We start from the raw sequence: 22365 nt of genomic DNA, 5'->3' as shown, positions 1-22365 counted from the left end.
TATGGAAACACTGGATCCCGAGAGTACCCCCTGATTTTCCTCAGCCTGGGCCTTTGTGGGTAAGTGTGGCAATGGCCGCAGAGTGGCTTAGGGAAGGTCAACTTCTGTGCTGGACTTCTTCCTCAGAGGACAGCCGGAGCAGACTCCTTCTTCAGAAGGAAGTGGCCGTCTGGCCTCCTGTGATCTCTCTGTCCTCCCGGAAACTATGGGGGACTTGGACGAACCTCGCCTTGCCAAGATCTGGGCTGGACCACGTGAGGCCCGAGGAAGGAAGATGGAGCCTGGAGGATGGGATGGGGCCTGCGTCAATCAGCTGAGAATGAAGATAGACCCCTCCTGCGTCCCATCCGGCAGGCGCAGAAGGGCCGGAGCCCTGGGGTGACGGGGCTAGTCTGGGCAGCAGGTGTGTTGTGGCTTGGTTACCTGCTAGAAGTAAACCGTTTCCTCCCATTTACCGAGATTTGCTGGCATCCCCTGATTTACTTGGAGCGTTTTGCTCTGTAACTGGAGAAGGAGAGGGAACTGTCTGTTGGGAGCAGGTCCAAGAAGAGAAGGAGTAAGGAGGGAAGAGCGCCCTCCTCCCTGGCCCCTTGGCCTGCCTTTGAGGCCAGGGATTAGAGGTTGTAGCCACCAGCAGGACCAGCTCTTCGTAGAGAGGTATTGGGAAACTAGGGTACAAGCAGTTATGCCTCAGGGCCCTGGGGACCTAGGACCCCTCTGTTGGGGAAGGTGCTGCTCCTCTGGCCTCTGACAGCCCAAGGACTGGGGCTCTGGGGGCATCAGGAGTCACCCCTTGGCCTGGACATTAGATTCCCCACAAAGGCCAAAATCAGGGAGACCTGACAGGGGGTGAGGGCACTCCTTCAAGTAGCCTCATGGCCTTTGGTAAGTTCTAGAGCAGGAGAAGACAAACATGACAGATGGCCAGTGGTGACTGCAGCTGACACCCTGGTCTGGGAGAAGCACAAATTCCCTTTGAGGGATTCACAGAGACCCTTTTAGGTGGGGCAGTAGGGTGACCTTTCAAGGGGCTTCGGCTGAGGACCTGACAGGGCAGGAAAGGACAAGAACAGGGATCTGAGGGTTTTGGCCAAAATGATGTGGTATTCTGAATCCAGGAGCTGGCAAGGCCTGGTGACTCCTGGGCCTGGTGACCCACAGGGATCTTATGAGGAAGATATGGGATCACATATTCCTGAGGGAACAGTTCAATACCTGGTCCCAGGTAAGGTGTTCAAATATTTGTTTTATTTTAACCACAGAGAAGTTTAGGTCCCTTGATTCATCCAGAAGGGGAATTTATCCAGAACAGGAATTCATCTAGAACAGGGCAGAATTGGGGGATAAGAGGTATGTATCAGACCTTCTCCTCAAAAAGCTGGAGACCCAGCTGAAGGCTCAACTCAGTTCCTGTGTGGCCTCGGGTAAGTCGTTTAACCTCTCTGGGCCTCAGTTTGCTCATCTATGAAATGAGGGAGTCGGTATAGCTCACCTCTGAGGGTTCCTCCAACTCTTATCATTGAATGGGCCTCCTCAGCGGCACCCCTTTCACAGCATCTGTGGGGAAACCGAGGCTCCAGAGGACGGGTCCCCTGCGCCTTGCCACCTCTGCCCAGGCTTTTCAGGTTGGAACTTTCTCTACAGGTGCTGCAGGCTCTCAGGCCTGAAGTCTGGGAATAGTCAGGAGCCATTTTCCACGCACTCGCTGTCTTGTCAGCATCCCCGTGAGACCGGGGAAATTGAGGATCGCAGAGGCAGATCTTAAATCAGACTGAAGTAACTAGGTGGGTGGCACAGACTGCCACTGCATGGACAGCGGGAGATATTAAAAAGCTGAAATCTTGAGCCCCCAAACCCCTTAACCAATTTCCCCAAACCCCAGGGACCTGCATACTGAAGGGAGAGCTCATTTTAGAGTTCCCCAGGGGGGTCTGGGGGCTTTATTTGAGAAAACCCCTATGCCTGGGGGCTTCGGAAGGCCCTAACCCCTGCCATTGTCCTCCCCAGCCCACTCCACCTGCTGTTCTTCCCTGCGGGCACCCCCACCAGAGTCGGGCTGGCAGTGGTGGGGCAGCTAAGTGGTTAGTGGGTAGAGCCAGACTGCTCGCTCAAATCCTGGCTCCATTGCTCACCAGCTCTGCAAACCTTGGCAAGCCGCTTCACCTGATTGGCTCTCAGTTTCTCTCATCTATAAAATGAGAATGATAATAACTCCCTCATAGGGTTGTTCTGAGGATGAAACAGAATAATACACACAAAGCAAATAGTACAGCGCCTGGCACAGGGTAAGACCTCTAACATTAGCCATTAATGTTCATCTTCCTATATTATTCCACAAATGAGCTCCATCCAGCTAGCTGCTGCTGCTTCTCACAGGCTCTCCTGCTCTTTCGCCTTTTTACACCCTACCCATCCCTCAAGCCTCAGTTTAATTGCCTTTTCCTCCAGGAAGCCCTCCCTGAATGACCCGCCGAGGCTCCATCTTCCTCTGACTTCCAAGGCTACATATTTTGTGCCAGTCACATTTGCAGCAGCTGCTTTTTGCTGCTTCATTGGGATCCGAATTCCCTGAGCAAATGCCGATATTCTCCTTCCTCTCTTCCTGTGTAGCATTTGCCACAGTGCAGTGCACACAGTAGGTGCTCACGAAACACTCACGCTTGTCAACTGGGAGATTCCAGAAAATGAAACAGAATCCCGGTGTTCCTGAGACCAGCTCTTTTGTCTATTTTTAGAGTTGAAATATTCTTCAAAAAAAAATTCCAAATTTCACTCCGTCTTTACACTACAACCCCACCAATCTTTTCATGTCAGCCAGAGGTATATTTCCCTCCTCTCCACCCGAAATACACTAGCATTTGAAAAATGAGGTGTTGGATCTGAGAGGGCAAGATAGAGAAGGCGCTCTCTAAACCCTGGCTATTCTTGTCAGGCTGAAGACTAGGGGAGGGATTAGCTCTGGGTGAAAGAAGGTTCTGATGGCTCAGCTCTGGGCTATTAGAGGTTGGTTTTCTACAGAGGGACAAACGGGATTTTGAAACATGAAGCTCTTGCCTCTGGAAGGTCAGCTCTCTTGTTAGGCATCCCAGAGCACGGCCACGCCTCGGGGGCACGCTGGGAAACAGATCCGGTCACCTTGAGTTCGGGATTGAGGACTGGCGCTACCATCCCGGCTGTGGTGGGTGGAAGGCGGGCAGGGCTGAGGCCAGGCTGCTGCGGCTGCAGCAGGAAAACACACTGGTGGATGAGTTTGGATCACACTGGATCACACTGGCTTGATGGGCATCCACTGCCAGGCTTGTGGCCAGCAGCGGTGGGGGAGTTTCTAATTACGAATTTGCAATTGTGACCAAGATAAATGACCGTTTGGTTTGGTGGGACCCTGGGGACAGGGGCTTTCATACCATGTGGTTCTGTGTGGAGAGAGAGTCTTAGTGATCCGAATCCTGAGTCCCCCAGAGAAGCATAGAGGCCACGTCCTCCTCTGGGTGAGTGAGTGAATGTTCATTCCTGGCTACCCTGAACACCAACTCGTCAATAACAGTAACAGCACGGTGCAATTATCAAGCACTTACCACGTGCCAGACACAGTGCTGAGAGCTCTGCATACATTTCACCATCTAGTGTTTTATAGCAGCCCCATGAGGTGAGGACCGGTATCTCCATCTTCTGGAGGAGGAAAGTGAGGCGCAAAGAGGCTGCATCATTCATGCAAATACATGGCAGGTTGTGACCCAAGAGCTCCTGTGCCACACTCTGCAACACTGTTTGCGGTTGGGTGGCGGCCTTCAGTCCTGGGCGAGGAGGCTTCCGCAGGGTGCTGGAAGTTCTCAAGTCATCCGTGGCTCTCTGGCCCCCGTCTGGCTATGACTGGAAATCAGAGATTCAGAGATGGGTGGAGATGGAAGCTGACTGCCTCTCCTGGCCTGAGAAGATGATTGCTTGCTCAGAGCTGAGGAGGGACAGGGGATCAGCCAGTGCAACCACATCCCCTTCTCCAGGTGAGGCTTCGGTGGTGGCCAGCCCCAGCTCAGACGCAGTGGCAGAGCTGCGCGTTCCTGCTGTCCCCTCCAGCCCAGGGGCCACTAATCTCATGTATTCTCTGCCTGTTTACCCTGCTTCTCCTACACTTCACTCTGAGAGGCCAGGGGTCCGTTTGTCTTGTCACCGAGTCCCTGGTGCCCATGCAGGCCTGGCCTGCGGGAGATGCTCAGTCAATATTTGTGCAAAGAATGAGAGGCTGAGGTGCTCAGCCTGCGGGCTGTGGGCTCTGTGGGCAGGTCTCCCTACGTAAGGGCAGCAGTGACTCCAGGTTTCCACCTAGGAGTGCCAAGGGCTGGTAGGAAGGGGCTGGGCCGGGGTGGGGGGTGGTGGCACTGGCCTGGAAGAGGTTCTGCCAGCAAATCCTCCTTAATGCCCCCCCCCACCCCCTTGACCCTGCCCAAGAGGTACAAATGGAACAGGGGCAAATGATTCATCTACACAGTTGAGAAGTAAAGGGGGTGGAGGGGGTGGGCTAGGGGTGCGTGTTGAGGTATTGGCACTAAAAGATGGTTGGCTCCCGTTCTGGGTTTTGGAGTGTCCCACCCCCCCCACCCATTGCGCTGGCTGGGGAAGGGGTAGAGGACAGCCGGGCCCGGGGCTAGGCTGGGGCTCCAGCCGAAATTCTGGAGGGGGAGGAGCACTCAGGCAGAAGGCCCTCGGAGAGCGCCCCCGGGGTGCGGGGCAGGGGGGGGGGAGAGGGTACGGAAAGAGGTGCCAATGGGTAGCCTGCGCCCTCGCTCCCCGGTCTCCCAAAACCCGGGGTGTAGGTGTGGCTCCCCCGGGTTTGGGTGGATTGGCACAGGAACCGGCCTGTGGAGGGGGTGTCGCTAGCGCTGGTGGCTGGGGCAGAGCGGGGAGCTGGAGCCGGCAGGAGGCGCGGGGAGCCTGAGGGCGCGCGATGGAGGGGTGGGGAAGAGCAGGGGGCGGGCGGCAGCCGAGGGGCGGGCGGCTTTGGGGGGTGGAGCCCGGACCGCAGCGCCTGCCGCTCGCTCGGCGCTGTAGCGGCCGCCGCCGCCGCCGCCGCCGCCGCTGCTCAGGACTCGGGACGCAGGGCGGGCGGGCGCTCGGCGAGGCTCAGGCGCTTGCGGCTACTGCTCTCCTCCGTCGCCCCGGGCTGCGGCGCTCCGGGTCCCGGCCCACGGCCCGGCGCCCCTGGGGCCCTCGCGTTCCCGTCCCCGGTCCCGCGCCCTGCTCCGGAGAACGCTCTCAGCTGGCCCGGGCTCGCGCCCCCGGGCCATGAAGAGGGGCCCGTGAGGGGCGCGCGGAGGCGGTGGAAGAGGAGGGAGGAGGGAGGCCGAGGAGGAGGGCGCGGGGGGCGGAGGATGCCGCCGCCGCCGCCGCCGCCACCGCCGCCCGCCGGCCCCCCGCGAGCCTGACTCCAGACCCGAGGATGGAGCCGGCGCGGGGCGCTGCAGCGGCTCCCGGTGCGCCCCGGACCAGGTACCGGCCGGGCCCGGCGGGCCCCGGGGCGGGGGGGCGCGGACACTGGCCGTAGCAGCCGGGAGGGGCGCGGGCGCGGTGGGAGACGCCCCTCCGCTCGGGGACGGTCGCTGAGGGCGGTGCGGGGCGGGGGGAGGACAGCAGCTTGTCGGGCGCAGGAAAGGGCTTCCCGGGCTGGCGGTGGGTGAGCGCCGCGCTCACCCTAGCCCTCCCCGCCCCCATTTGGGGAGGCAGCAAACTTGAGACGCGCGGCGGCCCCGGGGCGCCCGCTCCCCTTCGCTGCGAAGCGCACTTGGGGGCTGCCCGAGGCTCATCGTCCCACAGCCTGCCCGGCTCCGGGCTGCTGAGAAGCCTGGAAACCCTGAGGTCCCCACGCCTGCACCAACTTTCCAAACCAGGGTTGCACGCGGAGACAGGGGCAGCCTCCTGCTTCCTGCCCCCCGCCCCTGCCCCGCACCGGCACCGACCACGCTGCGCTGAACTGGTCGGGGGGCGGGCGGGGCAGGGGCTGCTGGAAGGTGCAGAACCCCCGCGGAAGCCAGAACCACCCTCCTGCTCTTCCCTGGGTAGGACCCGGAGAGCAGCGCCTCCCGGGCTCTGGGAATCCAGAGCGGCCTTGGCCGGGAAGCTAGGGGTTAAAAGGTGAGACCTAATGGTCGTCCTAGGGTGGCACCTTGGCCTGAATTTTGATACCACAGGATACCTCCGTCCCCATCCTGCGCCTGCCCCTTCCCAGGATTACGTTCCTCACCTCTGGTGCAGCTTTTCTCCAGATGGGCTTGAACACTGCTCCTAAGCTGAAGGCTTCTAAGAAAGGCCACTGGGGAGTCCAAGTGCCAGAGGTTGGGCTTAGACCTTTGACAGAGAGGTGGGGGCAGGAGATGGGGAGGTGGATGTCCAGTCAAGGACAGACATTGAGCCCAGCATCTTCCCGAGGGCCGATAGGGGCTGGAGGCAGAGGGGACCTGGGATTGGGGGCAGGAGGTAGGCACCCTGGCTGGGAGGCCAGAGGAGCTGTAGGTATAAGAGGCAAGCAGGTGGGGGCCGAGGTACCAGGTACCTGCTTCAAGGGTTCCTCAACCCCTTGAGGTGGGGCTGGCTGTCTCAGGCAGAGAGACCTTACCTGGGCAGGCAACCGGGGCTCCAGTCCTCCGCTGCTGGGGACACTTAACAGGCATCACCATGACCCTGTTTCTTTTTCTAAGTGCTCTCACCGTCATGACTCACACATCGGATTCACTGGGGAGGTATCAAGCCTCCAACCTATTCTCTTCCCCTCCTTCCTGGGTTTTCAGGGAGCTACTGGGGAAAGGAGGGGGTGGATTTGCCCTGGGGCCTTAGCCCCCTGAGAGAGGCCAGGAACCTGGCATTGCAAACTTTCATTTCCCTGCTGCTGTTCTGATCAGGGCAGGTGAGCGGCCTAGGCCAGGCCAGGGTGGGAGGGCAAGTGAGAGGAAGTCTCTTCTAATGATTCCCCCAACCCTGCTGAGGCTTTGAAATCGTGGCGCCGCCTCCCTCCTGGCACAAACAATGCCGACCTCCTCACCTCAAAGCAGAAACACATTTCCCCCCTAAAATCCAAATTTCCCTCTTTGCTGAGTATTGCCATGTTTTTGGCCAGAGGTTTGCTCTTCTACATCTGAAGTCAAGCTTCTCCTGCAGACAAGCTTCCCTCTTCCCAGGCCCTGAAGTCCCCCACCCCCCGCATTAGAAGGGAGCCCCCTCACCTCCCTGTTCCCCGCCCACAGGGCCCTACTTCCAGAGGAGGAGTGGTGCCGATGGAGCTCATATAGGGCTATGTGTGCGCCGGCTGCACACACACGGAGGAGGCGTACATCTGTGCTCCAGAGTCTGCAGGGGGTCCCAGATGCCATGCTCTCACTGCGGGGGTGGGGGGGGCAGGCTTGTGCCCCACCCCCAGTTCCCCTTGCCCACATTCCTGTTTCTCTCCCTTGCCCACTGTGGGTCTCTCTTTACTTTTCCAACTCACTCTGCATCGGTGCGGGGAGAGAGCATTTGATATTCATAATCTGGTTCAGAGAAGGTCCCGAAGCCCTGAGTCACTGTATGGTTTCTATGGAAACAGACTTGTTCAGAGGACTCGGTGTAGCGCGGCCAGCGCTGGTGGGGGAGAAGGGAAACATATAGTAAAATCAGGCTCCACAAGTGTGGCAGGAGTTGGACCAACTCCCTTCAAGGGGGGCAGGGAGAGGCTGGGCAAGGCTCTGGGGTCCTTACAGGAGGGGCTGCCTCTCCCCACCCACTAGGGTTATGCCCCTCCCGCCCCAGGAGCTGCTCCGCTCCCTCTGTGGCTCTTGGCAGATTGCTGCTTCTCCCATGGGCTTTCTGACTAGGTGCCCAGGCTTGTGGCTGCCACTGTATGCCTCAGCCTCCTCCTCTGTGAAATGGGGAAAATAAGAGCACTTTACCTACCTCATAGGGTTGTTGGGAAGGTCAGATGCATTAATACGAACGCAGCCATAGTGAGTGTTCAGTAAGTGTCGTTATTGTTAATTCGGGGTGTTGGAAGGAACGCCCCCGGCAGTGCGTTCACCTGGATCCGTCCTCTGTGTTTGGCAGGTAGTCCTGACATCTGGCAGGGCAGGCCTCCTGCTTTGGAAGCGCCTCCCCAGCAGTGCCGGTACACCCCCAGCTGGGAACCAGGCATCCATTTCTTCCTCCCACGGAGCACTGATTTAGGTTGCCGAGGGCTTGAGCGCCACGCTAGGGAGTCCTGGCTCCCGTTCAGACCCCACCTGTCTAGGAGCTTTGTGGGAACAAATCCTCCAGGTCCAAATGGATGGGCAGCTTCCCGCCTCAGCCCCTTTGAAATTGGGCCAGAGGTAGAGGGGCGGGAGAGGTCCAGGCTCTGAGGACAGAGAGGGGGGACTGAAATGGGGCAACTTTCCCTGATCCTGGAGAGGCCGGTTCACCTGGCTGGAGAAGCATCTCCCACCAAACAGGGGTCAGGAACTCTCCAGAAGGATAACAGACGCTGGCCTCCTCAGCCCCGCAGGTTAGAACCTCTGCTGCTGAAGTGTTCCCGGCGTACCCTACAAGTCTGGACTGGCTCGGGGCTCCAGCCTGAGGCACCAGCTGGTGTGCTGCTGCCCAGCCAGGCTGGGAGAGGGGCCTGCCCACGTCTGCTTAGCCCAGCAGCGCCTGCCTGGGCAGCATCTGTGCGTGGCTTGAGGGCATTCTGAGCTCCAGTGACGGCCCAGCCAGTCTCCCTCACCCGCCCTTCTTTCAGTTGCTGCCCTCCCCTCCCTGGCCTGCAGACAGCCCCTCCTCCTTTCCGTGTCACTGTTCCCCTCCTCCCCTCCCATAAGGTGGGCTTCAGCTCCAGGCTCCCTAAAGGCAGTCCCTGTATCAGTACCAGCTCTCAGAGCTGCAAAGCATCCTGCTTGTCCGTCCTATTTTACAGGTGGGAAAACCGAGATTCTTGGGGTTTGCCTGTTAAAGCCATCACCCAAGCTAGCCGTGACTCCTCCCAGCTCCACCCCAGCCCTGGGGATGCCCATCCCTCTTCCCTGGCTCTCCAGGTAGCCCCAGATGCTGCCCAGAACCTTCCCTACCCTCCTCCATGCTGACAGTTTCTTGCCAAGGTTCTTCCCTCAGGCCTCTCTGGACCGCTTTGCCATCCTCACTGGTGTTCACAACACCTTCTAATTTAATATCCTCTGCAAATTTCATTAACGGACTGTTTACTCCCTCTCTCAGGATCATTAATGAAGATGTTAGATAAGATCTGACCCAGCGCTGGGTCTTGGCAGCCCTGCCCCCTCTCCCAGACTCTGTCCCTCAACCCCTTACCCCTGGCTTTGCCTCCTCCACCCAGGACCCTTGGGACCTGCCCCCTCTTGCTTTCAGCCCCATGACAAGTGCTTAGGGCCAAGTCTGTTGGAATTAGTTTTGCAAGATTGCTTGAGGCGCTGTATCAAATGCTTTGCTAAAAATCAAGATGTATTACCCTGCCTGCATTTCCTTCATCTACCAGTCTTGTAGTTCTATCAAGAAAGCTATCAAGTTTGTCAGGCATGATTTGTTCTTTATAAAGCCCCACGGTGCCGCGTGGGGCACAGAGTTCCCGCGTTTTCTAAATGTTTAGAGATTCCCTCTTTGTGTTTGCTCGTCGATTAGAGTTGCAAGGCTGTGGGCTGGGAATTGTCGGGAATGCTCATCTCTTCTTCCTCTGGGACGGGGACGGAGCACAGCCCTCCCCTTCTCCCGGCCTCTGCTTGGGAGAGGGAGTAGTTTAGCACCCGCTGAGTCCCTGCCGGGTTCTGGGGGCCCCAAGCTGTGCACTGGGGGTGGGGGTGTGCAGGGGGCCTGGTGCCCTCCCTCGGGGATTCTGTAAGCAGATGAAGACGACAGACAAGTCTGATGCTGGCATTCCGAAGGTGTCACTGAGTGAGGACCTGGTACCGTGCACTGGGAGCGTTACCATAACGCTAAGAGCGTTATGTTTGCGATCTTAGTTAAGCCCCTCACCTCCCCTGGGAGGTGGGCATGAGCTCCCCTCCCCAGGGGCCTGCTAAGGTCTTGGGAGGGTAAGGCTGCCCTGGATCCCAGGTCTGTTTGTCACCCTCTGCTGGGTTGCTCCTAACCACTTAAGTGCACCTTACAGGGTGTACAGCGTCAGGAGAGTAACTGGAGTGGTTCTGACCGAGGATTTTAGCGGGTCAGAGAGGGAAGGAAGGGAAGCCTTTAGGGAACACCTTGGACAGGGGAGAACTTCGCTGCATGTGCACCTCACGCACAGCACCCCGTGGCCCGCATCCAGTTCTCGGCTGTGGGAACGAGTTGCGTAACCTCTGTGAGCCTCGGTCCCTCCCCTGTGAGATGGGCCCTCCACGAGCAGCCGCCATTATGTCTTCCGGAGGTCCCTGTTGTCCCTGCAGGGACACTCATCCGGTTGCCATGTTACCAGTGAGGGGCTCCCCCTAACGCTTCTCATTCCAGGAGACAGAGGACTGACAGATTGAACTGTCTGGCATCCTTGGGACCAGCTGCAGGCTGGTGGTAAGTTCTGGGCTTAGGGACCAGTGGGGACCTCTGGGCCTTGAGCCCAAACCCTTTGCCCCATTCCAGACCACTGCAGGCAAGGTAGTAATGAAGACATCTTTGGTGTCCTCTTGGCCGTATAGGATTTGGGCATTCCTGGCCATGAAGCCACCCACTCCCCCCTCTACTTGCCTAGCCAGGCCTGGAGCCCGGGAGTGGGGAGCAGAGTGTGTTTTGGTTACTGCCTATCTTGTGGGACACAGCACCAGTCTGGTCCACACCCATTACCTCTTCTAATCTTTGCGATGATCTCCCCTTTGTCATTCAGCTGGGGAGGTAGTACCCCCTGGGAAGTGGTGAGAAGGTACCCAAGCTCACGCATGGGATGTGCTGGGAACCAGGCAGGAAGGGCCATAGGCAGCCCGCATCCCTCCAGCTGACGCCGCAGGGGTCTGATCCTTGGAGCCGGTCACTAGGTTGGATGAGCCCACGTCTGGGTTTGGGTGAATGCCGAGGTCAGGGTTGGCAACAGTGTGTGTGGGGACCCTGGTGGCCACCTTGGCCCTGGCACTCCCTGCCCCTCCCCTCTAGTCTCCTGGTGCTGGGTGCCAATCTTGCTCTCGGGTGTGGCCTGAGGGCTTAAGCTTAGTGGTTAGGGCTGGGGCTTGGGGGTCCTCGGAGCTGAGCTTGAATCCTGGCCCTACCACGGACTAGCTACGCGCACTTGGACGAGTTCCCTCACTTGCCCGAGCCTCGTGCTCCTCACCTGTGAAAGATGGCAGTGGTACCTGCGGTAAGAAGCCACTCGATGGGAGCCAGGACCGTGATCATATCTGGGTATCCGCTCCCGCAGCCCCTCCATCCGGTGTAATAGCCCCCAGGCTCAGGTGAGCCTCCCCCCGCGCCCAGCCCTCCCTCCCTCATCCCCGGGGGCCAGCGGGGCCTTAGGCAGGTGGCCCGAGACTGGAGACTCCAGGATCCAGGGACAGATGGCCCCCCGCCCAGCTCCTCCAGCAGCAGCTGCCTGTGCTTTAGCTCCTGTTGGCGGTTTCCCATCCTTGAAGCTGGGAGGAGGGGCTGAAGCCCCGGTATCCAGGAGGTGGGGCCTGGGTACTCTCCGACTCAGGCTGTGGCTGCTGCGGAGGGGAGGGGGGACAGGAACCCGGGGCCTTTCCGCCCAGTGTCGGTGCAGAAGGGTCCCGCCTACCACAGGCCGTAGGCCGGGCTGTGGTAGGATCAGCCTGAGACAGGGAACCGGGCCCTTCTGACTCACTGCTCCCCGGTGGGGAGTCGGGCACACTGGAGCCTTGTGCCAGGAGGTCGGTCCCTCTCCCCAATGCTGGGGAAAACTTCCCTTAGGTCGGGCCGGACCCGCTGACCCGCTGGGCCCAGGGCAGGGCAGTAGGTAGTCTCTGCAGCCCGAACAACAAGGGTCTTCAACCCCACAGATGGTGGGAGCTTCATGGAGGAGGCTGTGGCACTGTTTTGATTCCTTGAACGTTTCCAGGCCACCGTATCCTGTTTGTAGGTTAGAGTAGTCCCTAAAAATCATGCCCAGGGTTCTTACTTAATGAGTCCTGCTCTGTGCCCAGCCCTGTGCTAAGCTTCATCAGCTTTCTGTCTCACAGCCCAAATACTCTAAAGATTCTGTGATCGTCTTTCCCATTTCATAGATAAAGGCAACTGAGACCTATTGAGGTTAGGTGCCCTGCACAAGGTCTCATAGCTGTAATGCATCAGCAGTGGGAGTGAACCCGGGCCTGGCTGGCCCCGCAGCCAGGGTGCCCAGCTACCACCCGGCCTGCTGCCTTGCATGCCTGTGGGTAACTTCTCAAGGAGGCTTGACACAACATGCATGTCCCCAGGGTCCTCACTTGTGGACGCTGGAGACACCAGAGCTCCTAAGAGGCAGCCAGGCAGCTCTGCCGATGGTGACAAGTTGGTGGACGGTCACCCTCCGGATGCTTGTCCTTGGAACCATGATTGTAAGAACTTGCCCTCATTGGAGGTGCCCGAAGGGTGTTCTGCTTCTGTGGGGTCTGTGGAGAAGCCACAGGGCCCGGGGGCTATAGAGATTGTACACGAAATCCATGTTCGTGTTGGTACAGATTCTGGGGAGAAGGACCATACACAGACCTCACAGTGTTTCAGGTTGAGGGGGCACGACTCCAGAGAAAAAGAAGCACTGGGGCCTCCAGTAACCCCTTGGCTGACCCAGACCACAGAGGCTGAGTTTGGACCCCACCAGATCGCCTCCCCTGGAAGGTTGCACTGGCTGAACTCTATGTGGGCATACCGCTCGCCTTGAAGGTTGATTCAGGACACAGCCCTGCGAAGCTTCTCCTTGGACTTACTAGGTGTGAGGTCTACCTGCTCAGGGCTCTCTAGGAGACCCTTAAGAAGAAATCTTGTGCTGGATTCAGTATCAGTAATAGCTGGGCATCTCTTGAGCAGGTGCTTTAATCTTCATCTCACGGATGCATGAAACGTGTAAGTGAAATATTTCCTTTTTCCCACTGGCAGCCAGGTAGCTCTGACCTGTCTGTGTCGCCCAGAAGTGTCTTGGCTGTTGTATACTACGTGGCTCCTAGTTCTTTCAGACTTTCGTACCCCTGTTTTCCCCTTGCCTCATTTTCATCACCCCATTTTCCTTAGGAAGAAAAAACCTTGCCGTTTTATGTGTTTAAGCCTTAACTAAACAAACATTTATGGTGGATCGATGCTGGCTACTGCAGACGCAGGGATTAAGCATTTCCTTTCTGCAGTCTCCATCCCAGAGGCCTGTTTGCCAACTCCTCCCCCCCCCCCGCCCCCGTCCAGTTCCCTCTGCCCCTTGCTCCAGTTCCTGGGACCCCAGAGCCTTGGGGCCCCTCCATACTGGCTCCTGAGTCTGGTGAGAAATACAATGTTCAGGTTTCTTCCTCTGCTTTTCCTGTCTCCCCAGGGCTTCACAAAAGGAGGAAAAAAGTGACAGGGAGAAAAAACGGGGAGGGGAGTCATTTCCCCAACTCAGGCCTTAGCTGCTCCCCAAAGCCCCAGGCTCCCTTTTGAGGTCTCGCCCTTTTTCAGCTGCTGCCTTGTCTCAGCAGCCCCAGGTGACTGCTGTCCCCCACCTGAGCAGACCAAGCCCAGTTCTGGCAGAAAGGTGGTGAATTCAACCCTGGTGCCTTGGAAATGTGGGAGGACAGAGCTGGCCGGCAGTGCCCTGGGGACGGAATCGGGGACACAGTGAGACGCCAGTGCTGAGTTTCAGTGCCCCACCCTGTCATCAGTTGCCCCTCCAGTTCTTGCGTGGGGTAGCTTCACTCTGTCCCCCAAGGTTAATAAACTCAAACTGAAACAACACACTCAGTATAAACTATGCCTTCCTCCCCCCTGTCTCCTAGCTCCTCCCACTGGGCAGCTACAACTGGTTCAGTGCAAGTTCTTGTGGTTGTTCCTGCATAGATTCAAATACATAGATTTTTTAAAAATGAGAAATGGTGGCACACTATTGCCCATGTCTTTGTTGGCCCTAGATTTTTTACTTAATAATATATTTCGGGTGATGTTTCCACATCAGTGCTTACACATCTGTGGAGCTTTCTCGGATAGAATCAGTTGGAAAGAAAACCCTAGGGTCGAGGAGAATGCTAATAATGAAGGGGTTAAGCCTCTAGGGAAGAGCAGGGATGCCCACATGTGAGTTTTAGGACGTTTAAGAACCTTCTAATTGTGTGTATTAAATTGTGGGCACAAATGGGTCTTCCTGGGAAGAGGGATTGTGTCTCTCCAAGGGGGGTCCGTGGCCCAGCAAAGACAAAGGCCCATAGCACTGTGTTGCTTGGGATGTAATAGAGCAGGTGGCAGGGGCTAACTCTGCAGAGGGCAGAGCCCCTTGGTCCGTGGGCCTCACTGGGGCAGCCATGGATCAGACTGAGGGAGGGGCAGAGCTGCCAGCCCTGGTATATTCTTGGAAGGTGACTGGAGCCTTCCCACTTCCGAAGGAAGGTCCCCCAGCCTGCAGCGATGGTGGCCCTGACTCTGAGGATGAAGTGTGGGGCCTTCCCGGGATCAGAACACTCCAGTGGCCAGATCTGGGAAGCCCTTAGAGTCATTGGATCTATGGAAAAACCGAGGCTCAAAGAGACCAGGCGGGTGAGTCCAAGGTCACCCAGCCAGGGAAATGCCGAGCCCGTGGGCTGCCCCTGCCTGTGACATTCAGGTTAGGGTTCCTTCCCCTGCCAGAGCGGAATGAGACTAGGAGGCAGAGGCCCTCCAGATGATGTGAGGCTGCCTGTTGCTGCTTGCCTCTTGCTGTGTGGGTGAGGGAGAGGGGGCGCACAGAGCAGGGCCCGTAGCTCGGGGGCGTGTCATCCTCACACCTCATGCCACCCGCAGCATCACCTCCCGCAGCCTACATCCTCACATTAGGCTGCAGCCAACCAGCCAGGACTTCTGAACCCAGCCAAGACGCAGCGCTAAGAGGCTGCACTACAGGACGTGGCCACTAGAGGGAAGTAGGAAAGCCACTGCGGTGGCTCCGCAGGAGAAAGCTCCCAGGCTGGGAGAGGAGCCGGCGGAAGTGGTTTTGGGCAGAGACCTGCCTGGCAGAGGTCTGGGCACAGCGGTTAGGGAGAGTGATGATGTGTTCTGAGGGGCTTCCCTGAGACAAAAAGCAAACAAGACATTTAATGATGATAATAGTAACATTTGTTGAGTGCCTACTCCATGCCAGGCACTGTATTAACTAATTAGTCCTCACAACAGCCTTGTTAAGATTGTCCCTGCTTCTCAGGTGAGAACGCAAAGGTCCAGGGAGATTGAGAAGTCTGGCCATCAACGGGGCTGGTGCCAGAGCCACTGTCCCAAGCACAGGGCTGTGCCGTATTAAATGCCTGTTCATATAACCACCGCTATGGTTGTACCTCCTTTACGGGTGGGGAGACTGAGGCTCAGAGACAACTGGTGAGTCACCCAGGTCCATGCACCTGCGAAGTGACAGATCCAGGTGGTTTCATGGCTTGAGCTCTTAGTTCTGAATTACAGTTCTCCCAGGAAGAGGTGTTTTCCACTCCCATCCTGTGCCCTGCTTTATCTGAGCTTTCTTTTGGGAGTGGGTGACTCCAACAGAAGTTACAGATTCTTGGTCCCTGTGTCTTAAGGCGCGCCTGGATTTTGACTAACCAGAGGTGGAGGGAGGCCATGCCAGAGGCTGCTAGAAGCCCAGAGAGGGGCTCTGGGGCTCACAGTCTGGCTTAGAGGATGAGGGCCTTGAGGAGTCCTTTGCAGTGGCCAAAGCTCCCCTGGGAACAAAGGGCCTGGCCTCGGGGCCTCTGGTTTCCAGGGCAGATGCCTCCAGCATACCAAGGATGCTTGGCCGGCCGTGGCCCCGGCTCTGCCAGGCTGGCAGGAGAGCAGGGGCAGCTCTAGGAGGGCCAGATTTCCTCCATCTTCCCGTTCCCATGCCCCCGCTTTGCCCTCCTGGGGCAGGGGGAGGGGGATGGCTGTGTCTGGGCCTTCAAACACATTCCCCTCCTGTGTGTCCAGGCTACACCTAGTGAATCCGAGTCCTACTTTTTTAGGGATTTACAACTTTGCAATGATGCTTTAGTTACTTCTGATTTATTGACAAAGACAGCAGGCTCCAGGCCTGGCCTTACGTTTCTTTGGGTGGCGGTAGGGAGGGAAAGTGGGGGGAAGAAACGTAAATGGTCTCCTCCCTGAAAGGTGCTCCTCTTTAAAGATAACCTTGGGTGAATTGTTTTTGGAACTGGAATCCTAGAGTTAAGTGGAGTCCCTTTAAGGCTTCTGTTTCCTGTCTTGGTGGGGACCAAAGGGTGTTGGATGTAGTTGAAGAGGGAGTGGGTCAGGGAGGAGGGTTCGAGCATGGACTCTAGAGCATACCGCCTGAGCTGGTATCCTGGCTCTACCTCTTACTAAGGGTGCGAGCTTGGGGAAGTTATCTAACCTTGCAGAACCTCAGTCTGCTTATCTGTAGAATGGGACTATGACCTCACAAGGTTAGTGAGGGCTAGACGAACTGATGCCTGGGAAGGGAGCATATGCCTGGGAGAAACATCTCGAATGCCCAGTAAGTGCTTGCTTTCCTTTGTGTTATTTTATCCATAGTGCCCAGAACTCATACTAGGTAACTAACATGCTTGTGAATAAATACAAAGGAAATACAGTGGAACGAAACAGCATTGCAACTAAAGAACGGACCCGTAAATAACTTAAAAATATTACTTTGCGTGAATATTGGTGGCTTTCCCTCCCTGTTCTCTAAAGGTGTTCACGTTTGTCTTGGGGCACTTGGAAAGGGGGGGCCTGCACTTTGCAGGGGAGTCACATTTAATGTAGAGAAGCTGTTCTCTCTGGGTACCGATGGAGACAGCACCTTCTGCTGTCGTGGTGTGAGGCAGGGTGGGGTGGGATGTGGTCAGGGCTGTGGTGTTGCTCTGGTCACGTTGGAGTTTCCCTAGAATTTAGACTGTGCTTTCCCCCATTTACTGCCACCTGGTGACATGGAACTGCTTCCTCTAGGTACCAAGTGGAGTTTCATACTTAAAACAGGACTCCTAGGCCCCAGAGCCTCAGCCGGCCCCCTGCCATCTCACTCCAGCTTCTGTGCCCCTCCTCAAGCTTCAGCATGTTTCTTGCCCACTGTGCTGGTGTGAAAGGGCCACAGCACTGGCCTAAGAGTCTGTCCCAGAGGGATTCGAGTCTCTGCTACTTCTTCCTTGCTTATCATGCCCATTTGCTTAGTCTTTGAATCTTAATTTCATCATCTGAACAATGGGAGTGAGGACGGTGACCTTCCAGAGGGGGCTGTAAGGAATAACATGATGTGGCGAGTTGGGTGAGTGAGCCGACCCAGGCAGCACTGCAGGTTTGGGAAATGAGGACCTACTCGCCCTGCCCTCCAGGGAGTCGTTCCATACAGGGGATGTGGGAAGCATATTCACAGGCACAGGAGTTCACCCCATCAGCCACGAGCCAGTAGATCGACCAGACCAGACAGCAAAGGGAAGAAACATGCTCTAAGTCTCAGAAACCGTCTGAAGTCCCCTTCTAATGTCCGGTCCCTCTCATGCTGATTCACAAACAAATGGGGGGGGGGTCATTAATTGAATGCATGTTCGAAGGCCAAGTACAGGTAACCTGGAGGAACGGTAAATCGAATCTCCTTAGAAGGAAGGAGAGTGGGCTCTGGGGAACCTGCTAGATGGGGGTAAGCCAAGCATGTGAGTTCAGGTAGGTTTCTCCACCTCTCTGTGCCTCAGCTTTCTCTTCTGTGAAATGGAGCCAATACTTTCCATGTAAAGTTCTTGCGGGGAATTGATGAGCTAGGGCGGGGAAACCGCTTAGCACTTAGGAAATACTCAGTGGACACTAACAAAAATAACGTTGCCGTCTTGGTGTTTTAACTTAGGATCTGTGAAGAGCATCCAGATCCCGGATGCTCCCTGGTCCACTGTTGCTTTGAGTTTCAGGTAGCCGTTCTCCTCTCTCCCGGTGGCTAGAAGAGGAACCTCACTTCTTGGCTGTCCCCTCCCCTTGGGCCTCAGCGTGTAGGTGGTCTCGGCTGAGCCACCGCTTCCGCCTGGAGATCTGGGGTGAGCACCCCTGTCCTTGCTGACTTCCGCTAACCCCCCCTCTTGGGGAATCACTGAACAAGTTGAATTGCAAAGGGTCAGGATGCTCTGCTGATTTTAACTGCGGAACCAGTCTGGACTGTGCCCCGGCCCCATTTGCTGGGACAACTTTGACTCTGACTGTTTTGTTCTTGGGCACTAGCCGCTGTGTCTGGTTGGGTCAGTCTGGTCACCAGAGCTGAACTGAGCTCGCCAGGCCTGGGGGTGTTTGCGGCCGGTGGATTTCTTCGCAGCTCCCTCTGGTGGTAGCTGGGAGGGGTGTCTCCACGGGGGGCTTGCCCAGGTGGGGCACCAATGCTCGGCCAGCTGGGCGGGCAGGCTTGTCAGCTCCCTGCCCACTGGGGCGTGGTGTGAGCACAGGGACTGAGACTTGCTAGGAGGATATGGGTAGGGGGTGGAAGAGGTGGGTGAAGGAGGTCCAGGCCTCAGAGGGCTGGATCCAGGGGATGAGAGATGGCAATGGGTTATTTGGAGCTCTGAGTCAGTGGTAAATCTGGGAGAGCAGGCAGGGCCTTTGCTGTGCAGCCCTGGAGAGCTGTCTGTGGGGCGCAGGACACAGGAGAGAAGGGGTGGGGAGGGAGGAGCTTGGAGCCCCCCTTCAGCACCCCTGCCTTCCCTCTCTCCTTGCAGTCTTGTGGCCACAGGGCTGCTGCACAGGCAGTGACTGCCGGCTGGGCCTGGAGACCTGGCGGCTGCGGACTGCCCAGCCCAGAACAGCCCCTCTTTGGTGAGTCCTCTCTGCCCCACCTTCCCCAGGGCTGGTCACCGAGCTAGCCCATCTCGGGGGGCGGCTTTCCAACACCCAGCTTAGCTCCTCTTCCCTGCTCTCCCTGCCCTCCCCATCCCCCATGCTTTCTCAGTTCCTTGAGACACTAACTTCTGTACCACCCCTTCCTCTTCTCACTGTCCTGCCTGGGTTCTCTGGGGCCACTGTTGGATCACAGTGGGGTCCCTGTGCTTACCCTGTGGGCAGAAGGGGGTGAGGGCCTAAAGGTGGAGGCCCTTGAGGACTGGCTGGGGGAGGGGGGCTGGAGGAACCAGTTCACTCTGCGGACAGTAGGGTCATCTGCTCCATGGCCCAGACCCCTCCCTCAGTGGCCAGGAGGAAATCCTGGAGGGCACTGGGGCCCAGGAAGGGATGCTTCTCAGCAGCCCCTGGACCCTGCCTCTGCTCTGGGCCAGCTGACTCTTAGGGACTCCGTGAGCCCCGGGAGTCCTCTTCTGGAATAAGCTAGTCACCTGCATCTGTAACTTTGGGGGGGCAGGGGGGTGACACAGTTGTCCACCTTTCCCAGCCCAGGAGGCATGGGATGCTAGCAGCCCACCAACTCACGGTGTGCAGGGGTTCTTTCTGCATGAGGACTTGGGTCAGGGGGAGGCATCTGACGTGGACTCTTCTTCCTCTTGGGGGTGGGCAGGGGATGGAGGAAAGATGACCACCTGGGGAACTGGGTGCCAGCTCGTGGGGGTGAAGAAGATGCAGGTGGGCCCAGGAGATGCCAGCAGGGGTGGCAGGCAGTGAGAGGGGAATGACTTGAGCTGGGAACTGGTCATTCCCAAGTGTGGGAGTTGGGAGTGTTAGGGTCTTGCCCAGTCAGGCCCCACTGAGGAACCCAGCTCATGATGGGAGACCCCACAGCCTTCTGTAGGGTAGACCCCAGGGTATGGGAATCAGTCCCTAAAGGCTCCCAGGAGTTCCCAGAGACTGGTAAAGTCTCGTGCAGGTGCCATGTAGGCCTCAGATGCACGTGTGAGCACTGACGCAGGGAGCTGCAGCCCTTCCCCAGGCGGGCTGGAGACCAGCTTCCCCGAGGGAGCAAGCCAGTGCCGCTGGCCTTGGGAGGTACCCAAGCCTGGCTGCCCCCTGATGGCTGCCCGCCTTTGCCCACAGACCTCACATGGTGGAGAAGCAGCCCCATGAAGGTGCCCAGCCATGCAATGTTCCTGGAAGGCCGTCCTCCTCCTTGCCCTGGCCTCCATCGCCATCCAGTACACGGCCATTCGCACCTTCACCGCCAAGTCCTTCCACACCTGCCCGGGTCTGGCGGAGGCGGGGCTGGCCGAGAGGCTGTGCGAAGAGAGCCCCACCTTCGCCTATAACCTCTCCCGGAAGACCCACATCCTCATACTGGCCACCACACGCAGCGGCTCCTCCTTCGTGGGCCAGCTCTTCAACCAGCACCTGGACGTCTTCTACCTGTTTGAGCCCCTCTACCACGTCCAGAACACGCTCATCCCCCGCTTCACCCAGGGCAAGAGCCCCGCGGATCGGCGGGTCATGCTGGGAGCCAGCCGTGACCTCCTGAGGAGCCTCTACGACTGTGACCTCTACTTCTTGGAGAACTACATCAAGCCGCCGCCCGTCAACCACACCACCGACAGGATCTTCCGTCGCGGGGCCAGCAGGGTACTGTGCTCTCGCCCCGTGTGCGACCCTCCGGGCTCCGCGGACCTGGTGCTGGAGGAGGGGGACTGCGTGCGCAAGTGTGGCCTGCTAAACTTGACGGTGGCCGCCGAGGCCTGTCGGGAGCGCAGCCACGTGGCCATTAAGACGGTGCGGGTGCCCGAGGTTAACGACTTGCGGGCCCTGGTTGAAGACCCCCGGTTAAACCTCAAGGTCATCCAGCTGGTCCGCGACCCACGTGGCATTCTGGCTTCCCGCAGCGAGACCTTCCGCGACACGTACCGGCTCTGGCGGCTCTGGTACGGCACCGGGAGGAAGCCCTACAACCTGGACGTGACACAGCTGACCACGGTGTGCGAGGACTTCTCCAACTCCGTGTCCACCGGCCTCATGCGGCCCCCGTGGCTCAAGGGCAAGTACATGCTGGTGCGCTACGAGGACCTGGCCAGGAACCCCATGAAGAAGACCGAGGAGATCTACGGCTTCCTGGGCATCCCCTTGGACAGCCACGTGGCGCGCTGGATCCAGAACAACACGCGGGGAGACCCCACCCTGGGCAAGCACAAATACGGCACCGTGCGAAACTCGGCGGCCACGGCCGAGAAGTGGCGCTTCCGCCTCTCCTACGACATCGTGGCCTTTGCCCAGAACGCGTGTCAGCGGGTGCTGGCGCAGCTGGGCTACAAGATGGCCAAGTCGGAGGAGGAGCTCAAGAACCCCTCCATCAGCCTGGTGGAGGGGCGGGACTTCCGCCCTTTCTCGTGACCAGGGCTCTGTGGGTGGGGGCGAGGGGGACACGGTGTCGGCTTTGATAAAATGGACCGTTTTGAACTGTTGCCTTACTTACCCCTCCCTCTCCCACCCCGTCTTTGTGTCCTCCCTACCCCCTGTCCAGACCCCGCTTCCTCTGCCTCTCTTTGTCTCTGAAATTTGCACTAAGTCTTGGACAGGAATCTCTGGGGCAGAGGGGGCCTGAAGTGGGGTCCAGGTCCAGCCCCAGTCCCACCCCGTTCAGACACAAGGATGTGTGTCTCTGGTAGATGGTGACAATGTTTACAAGCACCGCACTTACACACCGCACTCTGAGAGGAGAGACACCCCAAACCACACAACTTCTGAAGCTTCTCCGACGGACGAGTGGCGAGGGTATGGTAGTTTTTGCACTGTCTTACTTCTACGAGGTAAGAAGTTAAAAACAAAAAGGCCACCTCTCTCTAATTTATGAATGGCGTTTATCCCTCCCCATCCTGCTTCTGCCCCCCAATGCCCACTGCCCCTCCCTCCCTTGGAGCAGAGAAACTGCCCCCTCCTGCCCGCCCTTGCCTGTCAGGTGAGCAGGTTTTTACTGTGAGGTGAATGTGGACCTTGTTTATTTTTTCCAGTCTGTGGCAATGCTGTTCGTCTGTCTGAGTCTTGTGGCTGCCTCTGGACCAGTGATGGCTGATAAATGTTATGGTTTTCTGATTGATCTTGGGGTCCATCTGTGATATTTCTTTGTGCCAAAAAGAAGAAAAAAAAAGAGTGGTTCGGTTTGCTAAATGAACATTGAAATGCTTTATATGTGTTTTCTGTAAATAAAAGAGTGCAATAATGTCTGAATGTGATTATGGGACATTCTGAACGGGCAAAGGCAGAAATCGGTGGGGTCTAGGTGTTTCTGGCTTTGGGGAGGAGAGAGAAGGAGATGGAGGTGGGGATTCCATGACCAGTTGCTGGCTTTCAGAATTCATGTCACCCTCATCACCCTCAACACTGAGTTCACGGTTTCATTTCCCTCCGGTCAGTTGAGACCAGGCACCTTATAGCCAGGGGTGATGTTCAAAATATTTAACAAGT

General features: G+C 57.5%; 1 protein-coding gene across 2 annotated transcripts; it reads left to right on the top strand.

The window, feature by feature from the left end:
• Positions 1-5007: 5007 nt before the first annotated feature.
• CHST1 (carbohydrate sulfotransferase 1) lies at positions 5008-21598 on the top strand. Of its 2 annotated transcripts, none has more exons than XM_060017389.2 (4): positions 5008-5484; positions 17964-18086; positions 18756-18852; positions 20017-21598. In XM_060017389.2, exon 4 carries the CDS (start codon positions 20059-20061, stop codon positions 21292-21294), a length of 1236 nt encoding a protein of 411 aa, XP_059873372.1. In that variant the 5' UTR covers positions 5008-5484; positions 17964-18086; positions 18756-18852; positions 20017-20058; the 3' UTR covers positions 21295-21598. The 2 variants fall into 2 exon arrangements, with proteins under 2 accessions (XP_059873372.1, XP_059873373.1); XM_060017390.2 differs by having other exon boundaries at positions 17958-18086.
• Positions 21599-22365: the final 767 nt, after the last annotated feature.

The sequence above is a fragment of the Delphinus delphis genome, chromosome 8, assembly GCF_949987515.2.
Source record: "Delphinus delphis chromosome 8, mDelDel1.2, whole genome shotgun sequence".
Taxonomy (NCBI): Eukaryota; Metazoa; Chordata; class Mammalia; order Artiodactyla; family Delphinidae; genus Delphinus; species Delphinus delphis.
Note: the sequence above shows the minus strand (reverse complement) of the source record. Positions and strands in the feature narration are given on the sequence as shown.